The sequence below is a fragment of the Poecilia reticulata genome, chromosome 22, assembly GCF_904066995.2.
Source record: "Poecilia reticulata chromosome 22, P_reticulata-male-v2, whole genome shotgun sequence".
NCBI lineage: Eukaryota > Metazoa > Chordata > Actinopteri > Cyprinodontiformes > Poeciliidae > Poecilia > Poecilia reticulata.
In genome coordinates, this window is record NC_088851.1 from 3,524,334 (window position 1) to 3,543,979 (window position 19,646).

At 38.4% G+C, this 19,646-nt stretch overlaps 1 protein-coding gene across 1 annotated transcript in view; it reads right to left on the reverse strand.

Moving 5' to 3' along the window:
- Nucleotides 1-19,646, reverse strand: part of trmt61a (tRNA methyltransferase 61A) — a 22,662-nt gene continuing 3,016 nt past the window's right edge. Inside the window, exons 3-4 of the mRNA XM_008398746.3 lie at nucleotides 12,864-13,130; nucleotides 1-590 (exon numbers count right to left, since the gene is read on the reverse strand). Of these exons, the coding sequence (XP_008396968.1) occupies nucleotides 280-590; nucleotides 12,864-13,130 (578 nt within the window). The 3' untranslated portion in view covers nucleotides 1-279. The remainder of the gene's footprint in view (nucleotides 591-12,863; nucleotides 13,131-19,646) is intronic.

Consider the following 19,646-nt stretch of genomic DNA (forward strand, 5'->3'; position numbering starts at 1 on the left):
TCCTTTCAGTTAATTTATTGTTTTCCATGTTTTAGTATTCTTCCTTACATGGTTCAGTTCAACAGGCTGTAGTGTGAAAAACAATCCTCACTCATTTATTGACTGTATAAACAATGAAAAAATACTAAAAAAAAATAAACGCTCAGCAAACCTAAAAGCAGGTATAAAAGGTTAACCTTATAAAATCATAACTCAAAGATAAACATCCTGAATATTACAGAAGATGCTCCTGGTTTGAACTTCTGCTTGATGCAAGCAGCAAACGGCGGCTTCCAGCCTTCAGGTTCTGGGTTTGGTGGCGAAGGTGAGGTACCCCGTGTGGCCCGGCATTTCTCTGGGCAGAGTGGTGGTCTTGATTTTTAAGGGGGCGGGGTTTGGAGCGGCAGAGGGAGGAGCCTCCTCTGGGGCCTGAGAGAAGGAAGAGGAGGAGTCGGGGCCGAAGTCGGGCAGCTGCAGGGTGACGGGTCGGACGTTGTGGACTCTGAGCAGAACCTCCAGGGTCCTGACCTCCTCAAAGCCCCGGTCCGTCAGCGCCTGGCACGTCCTCTGAACCTGCTCTATGCATGGAGAGAAGGAGCACAGCCGGCCCCCTGCAGGACGACACGGGTAACCACACGCAGATGAGAAACTGGTTAATGCTATCAAGTCAGCACTTTCACGATATACACACATTTTCATACATTTCAAATTAATTCTTTATAATGTTAAATTTATTGCTTTGATTTTATGTATTAGAATAAGAAAAAAATATAGAAATCCCAGTAGTGTGGCATGCATGCATCAACACTTTGCAGATTTCCATGTAATACATGCAGGTGTTTTCAGGTAAGTCTTTACAAGCGTTACAATTCTAAACCGAGAAACGTTCCACCCATTCTCAATAGAAAGGGACAGTATTATAGATTTTCCAGGCACATAGTGCAATTTTATAACAAAATCAAGTAACTATGTTACCTTCGGTTGTTATAAAAATGCTATATGACTTACAAGAAATTTGATTTTGTAATTTAACGCCTTGAAATTGGGCCTCTGTCTCTTTAAAAACTCCTGCTCAGCTCCGCCTTCAGGAAGTCAGCACAGCATGGCTCCTCTATTAAACTTTAACAACGTTTCCTCCAGTGTTGCTCTGAGAAGTAGCTCCTATAATGCGCAGATCCTCCAGGTGTTCACTAATGACTAGTAGGGAAATCACGGGGAGAAGCTTGAAAACTGCAGCTCAGAGGAGGAGCTTTGCCTCAAAGGCGGGGCTAAGTCCACACAGGCATTTTACACAACTAAACAGTTGTCATGGAAACAAAAGAATTTCTAAAATATGCAAGAAAAAAAAAATCAAAGCAGCACTCCAGGTATATTTTTAATGACGGAATAAAATTATAACATGACGTAAAGCTCAAAAAGTCAATTTTGCCTAGAACTGCTCCTTTAACTGGACCACTGCATGAATATTTTTGAATCTACACCATTCCACTGTAGCTCTAGTTTTCTATTCGCCCTAAAAGTGTAATTAACCTCTTCTTGTGTGATGTTTTACGTTTTTAGTTTACGTTTGGTGTTTGTAAAGCAGTCTGAGCTCTGATTCTTTGTTTTCTTGTAAAACACCTGTTTATGAATGGTCTTATATCTAAATATAATCTAATAATACACATAAACAAAAACAAAAAAAACAACAAAAAACTAAAGTTTTACTGAGATAAAAATCAGTAAAACTTAGGTGGTCTAACTGGTTGAACAGGATTTTATGAAAAAAAAAAAGATTTCTTTTGCAAAAAACATAAAAAAAATCCTTTCACTGAACAATGTGACATGTAGACATAACATAAAATGTGCATGAATACATTTAAAGGCAGTGTGTTTTGCCAAAGAGATGAGATATGAAGAAAGAACATAAAAAAATAAAGATTCTTCACTTGCTAGTTCTTTTGGCTGAGACACACATGACTCCATGTTTATAGAAACCAGTCTGTGTAAAATTAGATGTTTTCTTTGAAAGAACTAAACATCTCTCAGGTAAGCGTTTTGGACAGGATTCCTGAGCCAATCTACTCTGAGAAAACATTCCCTCCTTTAATAATACAACTTCTACACATGCATTTGTTTCCCACAAAACAGGATATTAAAAACAAAAACATCCATGCGAATTGTTGGCTCCAGGCTGCAGCGTGCGGATCATCAGAGGATCACCTACTGGCCACGGCCTCTCATCTCCACGCTGAACCCTGAGGTCATCTCGGCGGGAGGTCGGAGAAACAAGCCAACAAGCCATTCATGGCTGACCTAAAGGACACACACTGACACGGAGCGGTGCAGCTGCACAGAGACCAGCTCTGGGTTAGAAAAATAAGCTGAGTTTTTGAGTTCAAATCTGAACTAGGGAGGAGTTTGAAAAAGTGAAACTTGGCCAGAAACGTGCAAACTTTAGCCCTGCAATGAAGAATCATTCATGAAGGTCACATGGAGGTGTGATCTTCTAATTATAGGTCTTTGATGAGATATATTTACTGGATGACCAGTTTTACATTCTCTCCTAACTCCAACGAGTTTTAATGGAAACCCTACTTATTAACTCAACTAGTGTTTCCAAGGTTATAAAAACAAACAGGTTGGCTGGTGTTGAACAGGTTGTGAACACAAGGTTTTAAGAGCCTCGTCTCTAGGTACAGCTGAAGACCTTAAAAAGAAAATAAAAGTAATAATTCACAATGGAGACTATAAAATGAGTTAAGACGCAATAAAACACTTTGTAAAGACAAGGAGACCTGTCGAATCAGCTGGCAAGTTAATCTGTAAACCCTGGTTCTCTCAACAGCAACCACTAACAAACTACAAGAAATGTTTATGACTGAAAATTGGGCTAAAGCCATCATGTTTTTGATAGTTTTACTGTGAAAGCTTCAGCTTAGCACTAAAAAGCTCACATGTATAGACAGAATATTTATACCAGGACTCTGACAGGCCATGGTATTGAAAAGTGGCAAAAATTACTTAAGAAGAAATCTGCCAAAGGAAACAAACAGTAACTTCCATGTCTGAGGCCACTGCTAGCTCTTTAGCTCACCTTAAAAAATAAGACAAGGTGGTGGGATTTTCAACAGCTTCCCCTCAACCAACGATTAGGTCAGTTTAGTGGTACAGAGTGCATGGCCAACATTGACCCCAACTTGAACTTTTCCAACAAAATACTAGACAGGAGCTTAAGGAACTTACAGAAGTATGCTGTAGTCCCAAGAAAGCTGGTTAACTGGAACCTTTAGAAAAATGTGTGTAAACTTGGCCAGACAGAATCCTTAGGAAGAGGTCAACGGTCGGGGTTCCCAGGATTCCTAACCAATCCAGAGACTGGTAAGGATGACCAATAATCCCACCAATAATCTCATGATGCCCAGTGTTGTTTTTAGAACGATATCGTCTCTGACAGTGATCTTGGTGGTGTTGCCAACTACTCAAGAAGGAAACTAGCTAATGGCTGTCCTAAAATGTCATTTAGCAAGTTGCTAAATGACATTGCATAATTTGTTTAACTAGTCACCTATATGATATTCTAATTTACACTATTGGAAAGAAAACAAATTTAGTAAAAGACAAAAGTCAGGTTGAAAAAAAAGGTCAATGTTGCCTCAACATTGACCCACTCAAGTGGCCCAATCAAGACTAGCTTAGTGTTTCTTCTACAATTATCCAAGAGGGGCACCCCGCCTCACCCATGAGGCTAATCGTGATGTGTAGTAATTGTATGTGTTCACAGTTTATTTAAATAATGCCAGATCATATTGTGAGCCATTTCTGTCCCTTAGTGATTGCTCATCTACCAGCAGCCCTTTCTCAAGCTGGGTTTACAGTTGAAGAGTTGACCTGGGCTCCACGGTGTGCATGCCAATCACTCAACATGCTTGCTCAACTCATGCTTGCTCTCTACACAAACTTTTATGTGTCAGTCCAGTTAAGTTCTGCTCCATTATTGGCTTCAAGGATCTACAATTCATGTGCAGTCTGTCACTGTGACTTAAGGACTCAACTGTCTGTACGTGTTTTAGGATGGGGGAGTGAATCATGGGAGCACCTGCTGTCTGTTAAATGAAATAAAATTATGGGCTTTCACTCCTAATGTTCCAAATCACACCAGAGGTCACTGGATTTATGGTTCATGGAATACGAGGTCTGAATACAAAGTAACCAATTTGTCAACCCTGGCCTGCATGAACCTCATTGTTGGTTTGGTTTAGAGTTTCTACACTTAAGCAGAGTTTATCAGAGTGCCTTAGTGTTGAGAAAAAGCCTGCTGCAGAGTGAAGGTATATTTAAATAATTAGGTTTTACCAGATTTGTTTCCATCCATTCATAAAAAAACATTTTTGTTGACATAGCTTCTAAACATTCCAACAAATGTAATTGCATTGCTGTACCAGTAGGTGGCAATGTGGAAATCCTGAACACGGCTAAAGCAGTGCAAGGTTAAAGATTCTATCAAAGTTCATGTTTTATTTGATATTTATCATTTCCTGCTCTTGTGCTTGAAGGTTACAGGTAGAGGTTAGGGCAAAGTACACATAATAACTATTCACTTATTAACAGATATTATGGTTAAAATGAAGTTACCATTTCTCTTTACTGGAATGGTGATTCACAACAATCAAACTAAGTATAAGACAAGAACAACTACTTGTTTGCTACACAAAAACCTTGAAAACTTAAGAAAACAAAGATTTTACTACTAAAAAAAATTTCCACAGCAAATATATCAGGAGAAATTTAGTGTCAATATTTTGTGACACCTTTGGTTTTGACAAAGTATTTTAACAAAGCATGGTTGTACTTGGCTTTTAAATCCAGACACCTAGATGGAATCAAACACATAGATTTCTAAAGTGACTTCACCAACACAAGGAAAATATATTTCATAAGCATCTGATGAATTACTTCCTCATGTGCAGATAGCCACGTCGTGCTTCTGCATTATGACCGCAGGAGCTCAACACTTACCTTTAAATGTGTTATTTGATCTATATTTACCTGTGTATTTTCAGGTTTTCTAACTCAGCCTCATCACACAGAGAGAGAGTCTTACTTATTCTGTCTTATTCAGAGCAACATTCACCAGACCAAACATTCTTTGCTTTAAGTTTTCATGTTCCCTTTCAGGCCTTTTAATAACTTCTGCTTGGCACATGATCCTTTCGGTGATTCACTGTACATCCGAAGGTTTTAATGCAGTTTAGCTTTTATGAGGCATGTGAGGAAAAGGTGCATACTATATGAAGTCCCAATAAAAAGCAAAAAAAAAAAAAGATCAAGTCTACAGAGGAGGAGTGCATTGTATCTGGTAACCATTAAATTAGACCGCAGCATACTTCAGATAGCAGTCGTTCCTTTGGCAAACAGGACCAGTGTTCCCCTCGAAACAGTCACACAGTTTAGTGTCTCCTGGCAACGAGACGAACACACTGGGAGGGGTCGGGTTGATCATTCAACAAGGGCGGCTCCAAGCAGCTGTTAATGCTGTCAAGTTTGGACTGAAAGTCTAAAATGAAAAGCAATTTTGACATAATCCTGTGATTCCTCATGGTGAAGTTCACGGTTTACAAGTGTTTATCTTCATGAGAAACACACACACAGAGAGAGAGAGACAGAGAGAGAGGGAGGGAGGCTGGAGATGCTTGTTAGGATTTACAGTCCGTCTCAGAGGTCTGGGCTGCAGGCCAGAACATCAGGAAAATTACAACTCGCAGTAGGGGGAAAAAGTATGCTTTCCTACACGATCCATTGGAGGAGAAGAACTTCCTGCAGCTTTTCAGCTTCAACTCACAGATACCACAAAATGCAATAATAAAGGAAGTCAAGAGATATTTTTTCATTTCACTTACTTGGGTTAGTATAAAGAGGAACACTTTTCCTACAGATTTTCTTAGCTTTTTATTTTTAACCCAGGCATAAACATGTCAGACTTTGGCTGGATCATTTCAGGACAGCAACAAACAGGAAAAAAACTCATCTTGTTCTGCAGTGGAAAGAAAACAGAACATTTCCATATGGAGTTCCATTCAGCAGCCCTCTGCTCATTGCAATACCCAGTATGGTCATGGGATCGCTCCAACAGTGATGTGGCAGCATGTTATTTATCTGGATCTCTGTGTGTGTGTGTGTGTGTGTGTGTGTGTGTGTGTGTGTGTGTGTGTGTGTGTGTGTGTGTGTGTGCGTGTGTGTGTGTGTGTGTGTGCATGAGGGAGGCTAGCTTATGAAAGGAATATGCAGCAGTGGCACCATAAAAGGGAGAGGAGGTAGGAGAGTTGCTCTGCAGCATAATGGCTCCTCCTTCAGATTTATCTTCATATTGAGGTTTAATGCTTGTAATGATGCTGTTGATCTCTCCTGTGATGCAGGGAATCTCCCTTTAACACTGAGCAACAAGAATGAGGGTTTGGGAAAAACTGAAAAAAACACAAAAATATCCTGACTGGGTATGATGACCTCAGTGTCACTCCAAGCAGGATTCACTATAGTGAAAAAGGTAAAATACAAAATAAAATAAAAAAACAAACAATATAATTCCGCATTTTGACCCTCCAATAAACTATTTAGTAGATGTTAATAATAAATTTAGCATTATGATGTAAGGAAATGTAATACTGGGCTCATAACAGGGCAACTCTAACAATATTTTTCGGAAAATCAAGAAATATTGTTGGGAGGGTTGAAGAACTTCAATAATTCTCTAAACATCCATCCATCCATCCATCCATTTTCTTGCACCTTTTTTCCCTCAGTGGGGTCGGGAGGGGTGCTGGTCCCCATCTCCAGCCAACGTTTCGGGCGAGAGGCGGGGTACACCCTGGACAGGTCGCCAGTCTGTCGCACACAGGACACACAAACATGCACACACACACTCACACCTAGGGGCAATTTGGAGAGGCCAATTAACCTGACAGTCATGTTTTTGGACTGTGGGAGGAAACCGGAGTACCCGGAGAAAACCCACGCATACACAGGGAGAACATGCAAACTCCAAGCAGAAAGACCCCAGGCCGGGAATCGAACCCAGAACCTTCTTGCTGCAAGGCAACAGCTCTACCAACTGCGCCACTGTGCACAACTACAAATTTAAAAACAGTGAAATTAACTAAGCACAATTACAAAATCAAAAGCACAACTGCTATGCAGGAATATTTTGAGTCAAGACTTGCAGCTTGTTAGCAATACATAGCTTTGTGACTGTCTTCTCACCTATCTAAAACAAAGAGAGAGCGAATGCCAGAATAATTTCTGGTTCTAAAGCCAAAAGTGGATTCATCCAATCAGCGATGTCTCAGGTTTCCCACTGAGACCTGCCTCTTCCACTTTGTTGATGTTTTGTTTTCTAAATTTGTAATTGTGCTGTGTTAATGCCATTATGTTTTTGAATTTGTTGTTGTGTTTTTAAATTTGTAGTTGTGTTTAATTGTTGAAGTGACTTACACATTAGAACCACCATAAGAATCTTTTTTTCCTTCCCTAAATACAACATACTTCACAAATCCCAAAGTGTGTTTTAAAGAATGTGTAATCTGTGTAGAATATCCCAATGGAAATTTAACTTAAATATAGTGGATCCCCAGGATGTGTGGGGGTTAGTGACCATTACTAGTTCCCCTGTGAATAGCTGAAATTTTCAAATAGTTTAGGTCTCCTCTGATGTTTGTAACAGCCAAATTTAATACTTCAAACACTAAATATACTTTAATATGCATTAGTACCCACAGGAGCAATCATCTTGGCCCAATCACGGAAGCTAACATTCAGAGTCTTCCCTTAAATCAGCCAGCCAATCAGTGAAAAGGAAAATAAACAGCGCACCTGATTTATCTGAAATGCCAGTCAATAGCGTATCTAGTAGCCTTATGCCAAACCACGTTGTGTCTATGCATGTATGTATGCTATACTGAAAAATGTGCAAATAGGAACATTTTCCATGATAAACAGAGTTACGTTCAAGAGAAATATTTGCAAAAAAGTCTAAGTGCAAATACTGAACAGTAAAATAGGTCGAGGTTCACTGTATTGTTATATTGTTTAACTCAGGGGTGCCCAAACTTTTTGAGAGCAAGATCTACCGAGATCTACCTCATGACACAAAGACAAAAAAATTGCAAATTAAACTCTATTGGCTTATTTTATATGCGAATATACATCAATTATAGCAGAAATAATAAAGTGATAGAAAACCTAATGCAGTTTCTTCCTCATTCTGACACCTCATTCAGTCCGTTACGATATCAGGTTTCCAGTCTTGATATTTATTTCTCGATTATTAATAAGCCTCTCATGAACACAGAGGTGGTTGAGTAGCTAATTTAAACTCTGCTCGTCAGTCGGTCGGTCTTTGAGTCGCCTTTTTTTCCTCTTTTTTTTGTTAATGGAACCGAAACGCACTGAATTGCGCAACAACTTGTTGAAACAATAACTACTGAGATTATTAATTTTAACATGTTCCGTTGACTTTTTATAATTATTCTTTTTTAATGAAGCTACAAACGTTTAGGATCTTAGTGAATATTTTTGATAAGCCTATCAGAAGAGGAAGTGCTGGCCTCAGCGTCCTGGCGACGTTCAGCTTGTCACCTGCCGAGATTGACTCAAAACCTTTCCGTCCATCGCGATCGACGGATTGGGCACCCCTAGTTTAACTAATTTTAAAGGTGGCCCATAAGCAAAAAAAGCATTGAAAATGATGCTCCTTTTTGGGTTAACAAATTTAAATAGTTCATCACGGAAAGAGGCTCTGAATCAGATGTTAACTTTAGCCTTGTTGGTAACTAACTTTTAGTCTTGATAGCCAGTCATCCTATTCAGCTTGAATATATTTTGATTACAGGTATAATTAAGTCATCTTTTACCATTTAATGCCCTTAAATGTTTAGTTGTCTAGTATCCTAACTTTTTTTAGAACAAAAGGAACCATTTGCTTTGTAACAATAATACATTTTCTTGGACCTGCTTTGACAAATAATTTATATAATTTTTTATAATCTACTTAGTTCCCTGTAAGGCAGTGTTTAGATATTATTCCTGGAAACAATGTCCCCACAGTACAATATTATTCATTTGGTTATATCCAATCCGTTTACTTCATCATAGTTACTTGGTCAAAATGAATTAAAGTACTTGGTCAAAATTAATGACAGTATGGGAACATCCAAAATTTACCAAAAAATAAGATAGAAATGATCATCTCTGGTAATTCATCATTTTTATGACCATTTATTTTATAAAAATACTAGATCCCCTTGAGGACAAACTATCATTGTGTGATCTACATGTTTTCTTTAGGTCTTGTGATTGAAATATCGCTCCATGGAATTGGGGACTGAAGTCATCCCACCAATATTATACACCCCCTGGTCTGCTTCAGGAGGTTGTTTCTACTATAAACTGTCAGGGGTAAAACAGGAAGGCAGAATGAGTGACATAGTGATATAGTACCAAGCAGCAGAAGGAGACCATGGTGCGCAGTGGGAGAAGACTAACAGAATTATCTTCCAGACTCCATCAAATCATGAGAAATATGTGGTTCAACAGAAAGGGATACAGATCAACAAAAAAAAAAAAAGAGTATTGTCCACAACATTTTTTTCTTTAATGGATGGATTTGAAAAGCCTTGATGAGGATTGAAAGGAAGTCAGTACTTCCCTTCTGGAATTTCCCCACTCTTCGTTTGCAGCGTTCAGGTGAATGTGGGGAGGTGTAAGCCATGATCCTTTGGTTCTGTAACCTCAGAACATCCCGTGTGAGCACACAGATCTCACACTACTGTGTGATCACACAGTAGTGTGATCTCAACTGATCTACTCATATAATGAGAAAGAAAGTGATGTGAGACGGGAAGTTTGTGGTTGCATATTTGGTGTGGAACTATGATCTAAAAAGGGATCGACTGCAAATAGAAAAAACAACAACAAAACTAATGTGCGGTAGTTTTAAGTGCTTGGATAGAACGGTTTGTTTACTGGTAGAAATTAGAAAAAAGGAGAGGTGAAATAGTAAATATCTATGAAATGTGTATATGATTTGGCAAAGAGGAAAATTGACCTTAAATTTTCTTTTAAGTGTAAAAGAAAAAAAATCCACCTATTTGCTGATTTCTTTTCTCCGATCATGACTAAAAAATTGCAAAGAAAGCACAGCTTGGGAAGATGAAAAAAAAAAAACATATGCTCACTGCTACTTGACTTGTTGACTGGTCCTTGCAAAGCAGCTAATCAATTTATTTCCGTTGGCATTGATTGGACAGAGATAACGAGGACCATGCATGTTAGCTTCTGCGGTAAAAGCAACCCGATAGTCCAAGCCAAGATCATTTTTATCTTAATTTTCCTCGTGAGCTGCACTGCAACTTAAAGTCTAAATCAGTGTTTTTCAACCTTTTTTGAGCCAAGGTACATTGTTTTAATTGAAAAAATCACGAGGCACACCACCAACTAAAAATGTAAACAAAGATACTCTGTATCCGCCAATATTACATATATAGTCATTCTTATCAAAGTGTATTGAATAGGAATTAAACACAAAAATTTATTTTTATCATATTTTACATTTATTTTAAATTGCACTTAACATGTCCACTTCAAAAGTACACCTGAACAGTGCCACAACACTGTCGTGTGTGATCACTAATTCTCTTGTTTTAATGTAAAATGCTCTGTACCTACTGCCATCTAGTGATAATAAAATTACATGATTACACCGCTAGTCACTACTACAGCAGAGACACTCAAAGATGGCAGATAATTAATTCGTTTTCAAAACATGTTTTAATTTAATTACCGTATTTTCCGGACTTTGAACGCACCATACCATAAACCGTGCCTTCAAATTTTTTGACCCCCGGAAACTTGCACATATCAGTATCTCTGCCGCTCTCGGATTCCCATAAGGACCCAGCAGAGGGCAGCAGAGGGCTGCGTCCTAATAACTGCTGGATATAAGGACGCAATTCTCTGTCTCCAAATCCGGTTTTGTTCACGCCGTGTTTACGTGCAGCGGCTCCATTTCCCTCCTGTACTGCCAGATCGATACTCCTCAACTTAGAAGCTACATCATATGAGTTTGAAAACATTTCTCCGTTGTGCCTGCTGCTAGCATGTGCTTGTTGTAAATGAAAATTAGTGCGTTCTTCTTTGATTTCCAATTTTGACTTCCAATTATTCACTTCCTGCTAAAGAGCCCCCTGGTGGTTGAAGAAAAATTCACAGAAAAGCCGCATGTTCGGCAAAAGAAATTAGCAGTTTAAAGTCCGGAAAATACGGTAGGTGAAATTGGATAATTTCCACGGCACACCTGACGATCACTCACGGAACACTAGTGTGCCACGGAACAGTGGTTGAAAAACACTGGTCTAGACCACACTCCTTACCAGGTGGTGGTGCTAATACACCAGGAAGTAACAGGAAAAAAAAAACAGAAGAAGAAAAGAAAAGTTAGACATGAGAGATTGTGGAAACCACAAAATAAATCTGTAGGTTTTGAGTTATTTGAAGAATAAATGTGGAGGGTATTAAAATGTATTAACTTTATTGTTTATTTTATTGTATTTATTACTTTTATTTCAAAAATATGCAACAACGTATGTCATGCTGTAGCTTTGATTTGTTAATGCAGTCAGAGGGACTGTAGGCCCACAAGAGCCACCCTGTTCTGAATAAATTAAATGTATTTTCATAAGTTATTGTGTGATGTAGTAGTAAAAAAAAGTTAGAAACTACGCTGTATAAGTGCTTGGACCTGACATGTACTTAAACTTAACTTGTATCTGTATTCTGACTGAAAAAAAAAAAAACTGGGATTGGTACAGCACTAAAAACTATACGTCTTGACAGAAATGTGCTACTCTAAATGTTTAGTGAAGCGGTATCTGGTGGGACTTGTTCTGAAATGTTTGAGAACCATGACCAAACAACATGTCTGCCTCTGATAATGCAATGTTCATTCTGCAGCTTTAGCACTCACTGGAAACCTTTGTGTGTTTGCGGTAATGTAGTGGAGAAGGATTGATTGAGAGAGTGAGTAGAAATGATAAATTATTATATTACAGAGAGGCAAAGTGCATGGTGAATGAGCAGATACATGGTTTATATAACAGCTGTGGTGCATCATGTGCGGCTGAGAGTCGCAGGTGGAGCCAAAGCCTGGGTGAGCTCTGGACCGAAGAGCAGAGTTCTGCACTTCATATCAATAGTAGTTAGTTCAATAATCCAACATCATTTGTTCCCCATTCTGTTACATTAAAAGGGCAGTATTATTTAAATTGATTTTTTTGAGCTTTACATCATGTTATGTTATTCCCTCATCAAAAACATACCTGGAGTGTTGCCTTGATTTTTTCATGCAAGTTGAGATATCCTTTAATCCCCATGGCAACTACTCAGCTGTGCAAAATGCCTGGGTGGACCTAGCTCCGCCTTTGAGGCGAAACGCCTCCTCTAAACTGTGGTTTCAAAGTTTCCGCCTCACAGAGCATCCCTCCTCCACAACTCACCCACTCAGCTCCTTCAGACTCGCCAGCAGCAATTAGCAAACTACTAATTTGTTGAGCTCATTATAGGAGCTACTTCTCAGTGCAGAACAGATAAAAACGTTGTCAAAGGGTTAATAGAGGAGTCATGTTGTGACGACTTACTGAGACAGAGGCCCAATTTAAATAAGTTAAATTAACAAAGTCAAAAAAAGTAAAGTCATATTTATAACGATTGAAGGCAACATAGTCATTTCATCGTGCTATGAAATGGAACCATGTGCCCGGAAAACACAGAACACGGCCCCTTTCAGTGATTCAATTATTTTGATGCTGCTCAACAAACAACTTGAAATTATAATTCCCTCATGGAGTCCATCTTACCGTGCTTCTTCATAGCAGCCTTGGCATGTCCCACTGCCTCCCAGGGACTGGGGATGTCCAGGAAAACTGCGTCTGCGACCCCCGTCACTCCAAACCCGTCCTTGCACACGTCCTGGTTCCTGACGGTCACCAAGTGATCCACACGGTGCTCCTTAAACTCCTCCACTACCTTTTCTGCCCGCTGCTGGTGGAACTCCACCGTGTGCAGGTGGCCAGTTGGGGCGATGGTGCGCAGGATGGCATGGGAGAGGGATCCACTACCGGTACCTATAGAACCATCAAGGATAGCAAGATGTTTATGAGTCTAAAGGTTTCAAAGATGTCTCTGCCTACATCCCCCAGAATGCTGTGTGGTTCTGGAACATTTTATGTTCACTAATAACAAAACATTATATAAACAAAACATTATCAGCTTATTTTATCTGAAGATAAAATACTTTGCCCAAATGTTCAGATCAAATCCTTATGTAAGACCCAGACTGAGATGTTGTCATTTCTCACAAAGAGCTGTAAGAATGTCCCAGTTGGCTCCAAGCAGCTCATAGCTGCTCACTCTGCATACTTTCAGAGTGCTTTACCAATAAGAGGATGCTCGACTTCCAAAGGGCCATTCATTTCCAGGTAGCAGTGCTTTTGGTGCTGTAAACAATGATTGCTAATGTACGTGATGGGAGAGCGAGGGAGAGCAGCCCTGTTCATGTGACTTACAGTAAGGGGAGGGCAAGCAAGAGTCCGAACCAGAGGGAGAGGCCAGCAGAACCCATCCTCCACCCAGACTTTTCACTTTATCCCATGAAGTGATGTCACCACCGCCTTTGTTGTGGAGGCCACAAAGAAGGCAGTGTTCTGAAACACGACTAGAACCTTCAGACTGCTGGACCGGATGGAGAGTCGCCATTAACAAACAACAATTAAGGTTCACGGTGGCGCTTAAAAAAAGGAGATAAAAACTTGGAAGATTATTGGATAAATGGTGAACAGCAAAAGAGACGGTTCTGTTCTATAACCCTGTTCATTACTGCATAAAACAAGTGTCTAATCAACATGATGAAGAACTCCCTGTTCAGACATTCAGTCAGTAACGCATTGAAGCCACATCTGATTACATCAGCACTCCCATCACCCTGCGGCCCACACTGGATGGAAACTAACATTCAAGTGAATTTTCATCAAAATTTATTAGCCGTTTGCTTTAAGTTCCATATGAATATGGTGAAAACAATTACACTCCTAGGACAATTTGAGAGATTTTTATTTTCTCCATAGAACTAACTTCTCAATAAAGAGATGTTGTTAGTTTCCAGGGTTTAGTCTTTGCTCAATACAGGATCTAAAGTCACTCTGATCTCTTCGTCTGCTTGTTAATGGAAAGTATTCTTGACATTTTAGTCAAAATATTCAACTTGCACACACCATAAATCTGGAACAAACATCCCAAAAAAAGTAAAACTGCTGAAACATTGAGTTCCTTTAAATCAAGGCTAAATACCCACCTATTTAAAACTGCTTTTGAACCATAATAAAAGGAACAATACTCAACATATTTGATGTGCAATAATTTTGATGCACTTGACAAAATATAATGTTTATTGTTTCACAATTGGTGAACTTGAATTAACTATGTTGCCACACAAAATAAACTGAAGCTAGTTTTTATATTTTACAATGTCACTTATGCAGCAGGTCATTTTGCCTCTATATCGTTTTATCAAAAACTTTTTCCCACGTCCAAAATGGTGCCATCCACCACACCTAATTAATACATTGTTTCTAAGCTAATTTTACAACAAGTAACAAATGAAGCTTAGGGATTTCAGCCATGTACTGTGTTGCAGCAGCATGGTTACTTGAGTCCTGTAGGATTCAACAAAAATCATTTTGCAAAATTAGACTCGTGCAGTTATATAAGCAGAGGTGTACTGAGACATTGCTCATAAATGAAACGTTTACTGTTAATAGGAAATAGCTTAGTGACTGCAGAACATTTTGTCATCAAAGAGTGTCTGGGTCCAATCTGCATTAGCTCAATAAATCAGCAAAGTCAGGAAGCTGATGGTTTTTGGTTTTTTGAAAAGTTCCAGAAATGAAAGGATGGACAATAGCCAGACCTCAGAGAAACATAAAACATTAGCCGTTTTGCTTTGAAATTAAAAAGGAATTTTCTTGTTTCTTCCCTAAAATAAAAGCTTTTCTATCACTAGTGGTCTTTATTCAACAGTAGGTGGGCAGGAAGAAAGACAGAGAGAGAAGAGAAAACTGCATATAGGACTTTTGGCGCCCATTAGAGAGTCAATTCCTATCAAATTCTACCACAATTTTACATTTTTCTTAAATAAAAACAAAAAAAAGTGAAATTGAGTAAAACAAATTTCAGGGAAGGCATGAGAATATCAGCACAAAGCGTGTTTAATGACCAATTGCACCCATAATCCAGATGAGTCTGAAACATAAGTTCTAACTTCAGCAGGAGGAACATGTGAGGTTCAGATGCAGCCGGATGGAAATCATCAGCTGACTGGAAAGATTTAACAGGCAGAAAAAAATCCACTGGAAACAGTGACTAAAAGTTCCAGTGTGACAGAGCTAAACAGAGGATGTAGTTAAAAAAAGGATTGATTCAAGCAGACGAGGCTCAGCCTGAACGACTGTCATCGGGCCAGTTGGTGGATCCTGCTCAGAAAGAAACTTCCACAGGTTTTGTTTGGACAAATCAAGACAAGGTAGCGCATAAAAAAAATTATACATGGTTTACAAGTGGCTCTATATGAATCTGAAATATCAATAGCCGGTTCTGTGAAAATCTCAGGGGTTTTTGATAACTTTATTGACTAAGTAACAGGATAAAGTCTAGACAACACAGAACATACAGCGCCTAGAAAAGGTATTCACTTCTTTGGAGGTTTCACCTATTTATTGCTTTTACAAATCAATTGTGATCAACAAAATATGGCTTTTTGACTTTTTTCTTGCATATAAAAATTTATTTAGTAAAATAATGACCAATAAATAAAAATATGTAATTTTATGTGCTGAAGGGGGTGCATCTACACCAGAAATAGCAAAAGCCCCAAACAGTCTAAAGTCTTCTCATGCTTAACCCACTGCAGAGGCTGATCACCTGAGCTAAGAGTCTAATCCCACATGTTGTAGAGCAGCAACTTGATGCCAACTCCACGTGGCGGCAGCTATTCTGGTTGACGCTGAGCTTACGTGGCGTCATGACACAATACTGGACTAGAACCAAAGCCGTGCTAAGCACTGCTTTGAGTCAGTACTAAGTTGCAAACTGTAATTGATTAACCATTTGTAGCAACTCACAGATAAAGACATCAAAGTTTGAACAGGGCGTTGTGACTTAAGAAGAAAATCTCTTATTTTTTTCACTCCAAATCTGATCTTAATCTATTTTTATCTCACTTAAAAAACAAACAAAAAAAATGACAAAAAACTATTTTCCAAACAGTGGCTTTTATTTCAATCATCTATTCTGTGATTTGTACACAAGCGTATTAGCACCAGGTTAATTGTGAAAATGTAGTTCTAATAATATCAGAATAAACACACCTTTACCAGAAAAACATGTCTTAAAATTATGAGAAAAAAAGTTGTTTTAATAAAAATAAATTTACTGGATGATTCTTTGAAATAGACAGTTGCTTACAAAGTTTTCTCAAAGTCCTGGGGACTTTGAGAAAACTGATAATTTATTGCTGAGGTGTCAAAAGATAAAATATTTCTATTAAGACTTATCTGTAAAATCAAAGTAAAACTTCACAAGATGCTCAACATTCCTCACTTTAATGTCTTGCTAGTTTTCGTTTCTCATAAAATACAACCTCATTCTTTTAATGACTAAGTCTCATACTTGAATAAATAAATAAAATCTTTACCCCTGACTAATATTATATTGTAGACCTCAAAGTCCAAATAACATATTCTGTAAAACATGCTTGTCAAACAGGATTGCTGCTCCGGGTGTGCTGACATCCATCTGAACTATGGAAACAAAAGGACTGCATTGATGGGGGGGACATTTTCATTTTCCAAAATGACATGTTCATAATCCCAAATTTTTATTCATTGATAAAACCAATTTATCACCCATTTTTAAGACACTTTTTATTTTTTTATTGAAAACTGATATTTTCCGATATTTTCCAAATCTCGCCTGTTGCCAAGTTAATCATTGGACATGAATGCTTAAATGAACATTAACCAAGCTAACGCAGGCGTGACTAAATGCAAAGCAGTAGCAAATGATTCAGAGTATTAGACCCTACTCTATTAGCAACAGCTGATAACAGACGGCTGAGCCACTGTGGTGGGCACGGAGTGTGAGAATGTTAAACAGCACCAACATCTCTAATCTCACCTTGTTTATACAGAACAGAAGCTCACACTGGTTAGTATCCTCCTCAGTAACATGTGTCACTTATGCAATCATAAAATGCTTTAATAACTCCTTTTACTCCCAGCTGTCAATGTTAAACCTTGAGAGCTTCATTGATTTGAACTCGTTTGCTGAATAAAACAGGGTGAGGTAATCCCATTTCAGCCACAGCAGTTGCACTAAGTGCTGAATAAACAGAAAGTATGTGGGAGTCATTTATATTATTGAGAAACTTAACATCTCAGATCACGTACACACCATTTATTACCCAAACACAATGAATAACGTGGCATTGTGCACTGTCAGCACACGCACAAACACATTTTTCACTTCCCACTGGCTGAAAGAAAGTCCAACACTCAAAAACATTTGGGTCATTCAATCTTAGTTATGGAACTAGAGCGGAAAACCGAATGAAGAAACGGTCTGCAAACTGGACAACAATATGCACTGCAGCCACTCTGGGGGAAAAGATGATTACAAACAAAACACTTCCCAGAATGCATGCGTGCATGCATGCGTGTGTGCGTGCGCGTATGTGTTACTGAAGCACCTGAGCTTCTCTGGGTGAAAACATCTGTCGCAGAATCAGAGGTGTGAACGTCAAAATTAGCCACTGACCGTCAAATAAATAAAACACTCATTACACAGCACTAAGCAGCAACTATAACAACTCTGAAGAAAATTGCATAATATGAGTTACAACAATTTCTAATAATGTATTTCTGAATTTGAATCATCTATCCCTGATTATACTACTTTATTCACTGAAAAAAAATCAACAAACAAAATTTCCAGTCTTTTTTCTACACTTTCCACTTAAAGCTTTAGAACATCAAATCAAAAATCATTTTAGAAACTGAAAAGGATTCTTTGTTTATTGCTGACTAAAGTAAAAAGGCCAAAATCCTATATTGCTATTTATTTTCTTGATTGAAGTGTGACGAAATTGCATCAAACCATCACTTTTGTTGTGTACCATCACACCACCAGAGTACACCCAATAATTAAACCTCGGTAAAGACAGTTGTTGCTGGGAATATACGGTATTTAAAAACAGTCTAGCCTAGGTAATATGCAACCTGCAGCTCCGGAGCTGAACGTAGCTCTTTGGAGATTCAAAAAGTCTCTTAACAACTTTGGCTAAAAATAATATTGATTTTAGATATCAATATAAAAACTAATGCAGGTCTTGATGTTTGTTTGTTTATTCCAGAAACACAAACTGCCAGTAGTAATGAGTTGTCGGGGTTTGCTGACTCGTAACAATCTAAACCCTTCACAGCTTTGGAAACGTCATGGATGGGAAGCTGGGAAACAGAAGGTGTGATTAAGTCATGAATAGAAGAAGGAGAAACAAGGGGGTTGTAGTAACTTTAAGGGTCATTTAAATGATTAGCTGTAGGAGACAAATAATACTTTTTTACAGCTTTGAAAAAAGCAGTGCAATGATATCTGCAGAGGTGGAAATTGTCACCAGTCAGCCTCTAAAGCCAGACTTTCTTGCAGCTGCTAATAGCCAATTCTTCCTCTGTAAGGGATCACTAGTACGACGCAGTATTGGAGCCAAAATTAAGACTACTGGACACCCAGCGGTGGCTAATTCCTTGTCACAGGAGGCTATATGTATTTCCAAAACCAGCTACTGATCTGATTTATGTTAGTCCAGCCCCGCTAACTGAGCAGCTGTTGGCAAATGAGATGGAGGCTGCTCACTAGTGTTTGCTTTGGAGAAGCTAACAACTAGCAGACTAGGCTGGTCATCCACTTTATTAGATACATACTTTTTTCTTTAAAGAAAACAGTTTAAAGAAAATGTCTGACAACATATCTGTAAGCGGCATGTATTTGGTTCATTGACGTGTTGTCTTGGTAGAATTTACTGTAATCCAACGTGACATCAAGCATAAGCATCCGTACACAATACTGATACTAATACGGAGCTGAAGTTGGCTTCCAATTGAAGCTTCTGGGAATTTTATTTAATGTTAAATAAAGGTTTTCGAAACTACAAACTGGGTTTCAAATATTCTGATTTTAGGGTTGAACAATCTAGTCCCAGTTTGAAGACAAAGTACTGAAGTTTAAAATACATGAGATTACAGCAGCAGAGAAAGGTACTAAAGGTAGTAAAAAAAAAAAAAAGTTCCCTTTAGCCATTTCTTGAAACAAACGTTACAATTTGAAGCCAACTTCAGCTCTTCATGTTGGTATTGAGTTTTAAATTTTAGTATTGTGACAACCATAACCAGGGGCTATGGCAAAAATCAAGATGCTTATTATAAGCATAATACAATATGATGATAATAAAAATACTTCCAGTTTAAGTTATAGTCTATGTCACAGTTAAAAAGATGCAAATCCTATAAAAAACATCTTTTGCAAAATGTCTA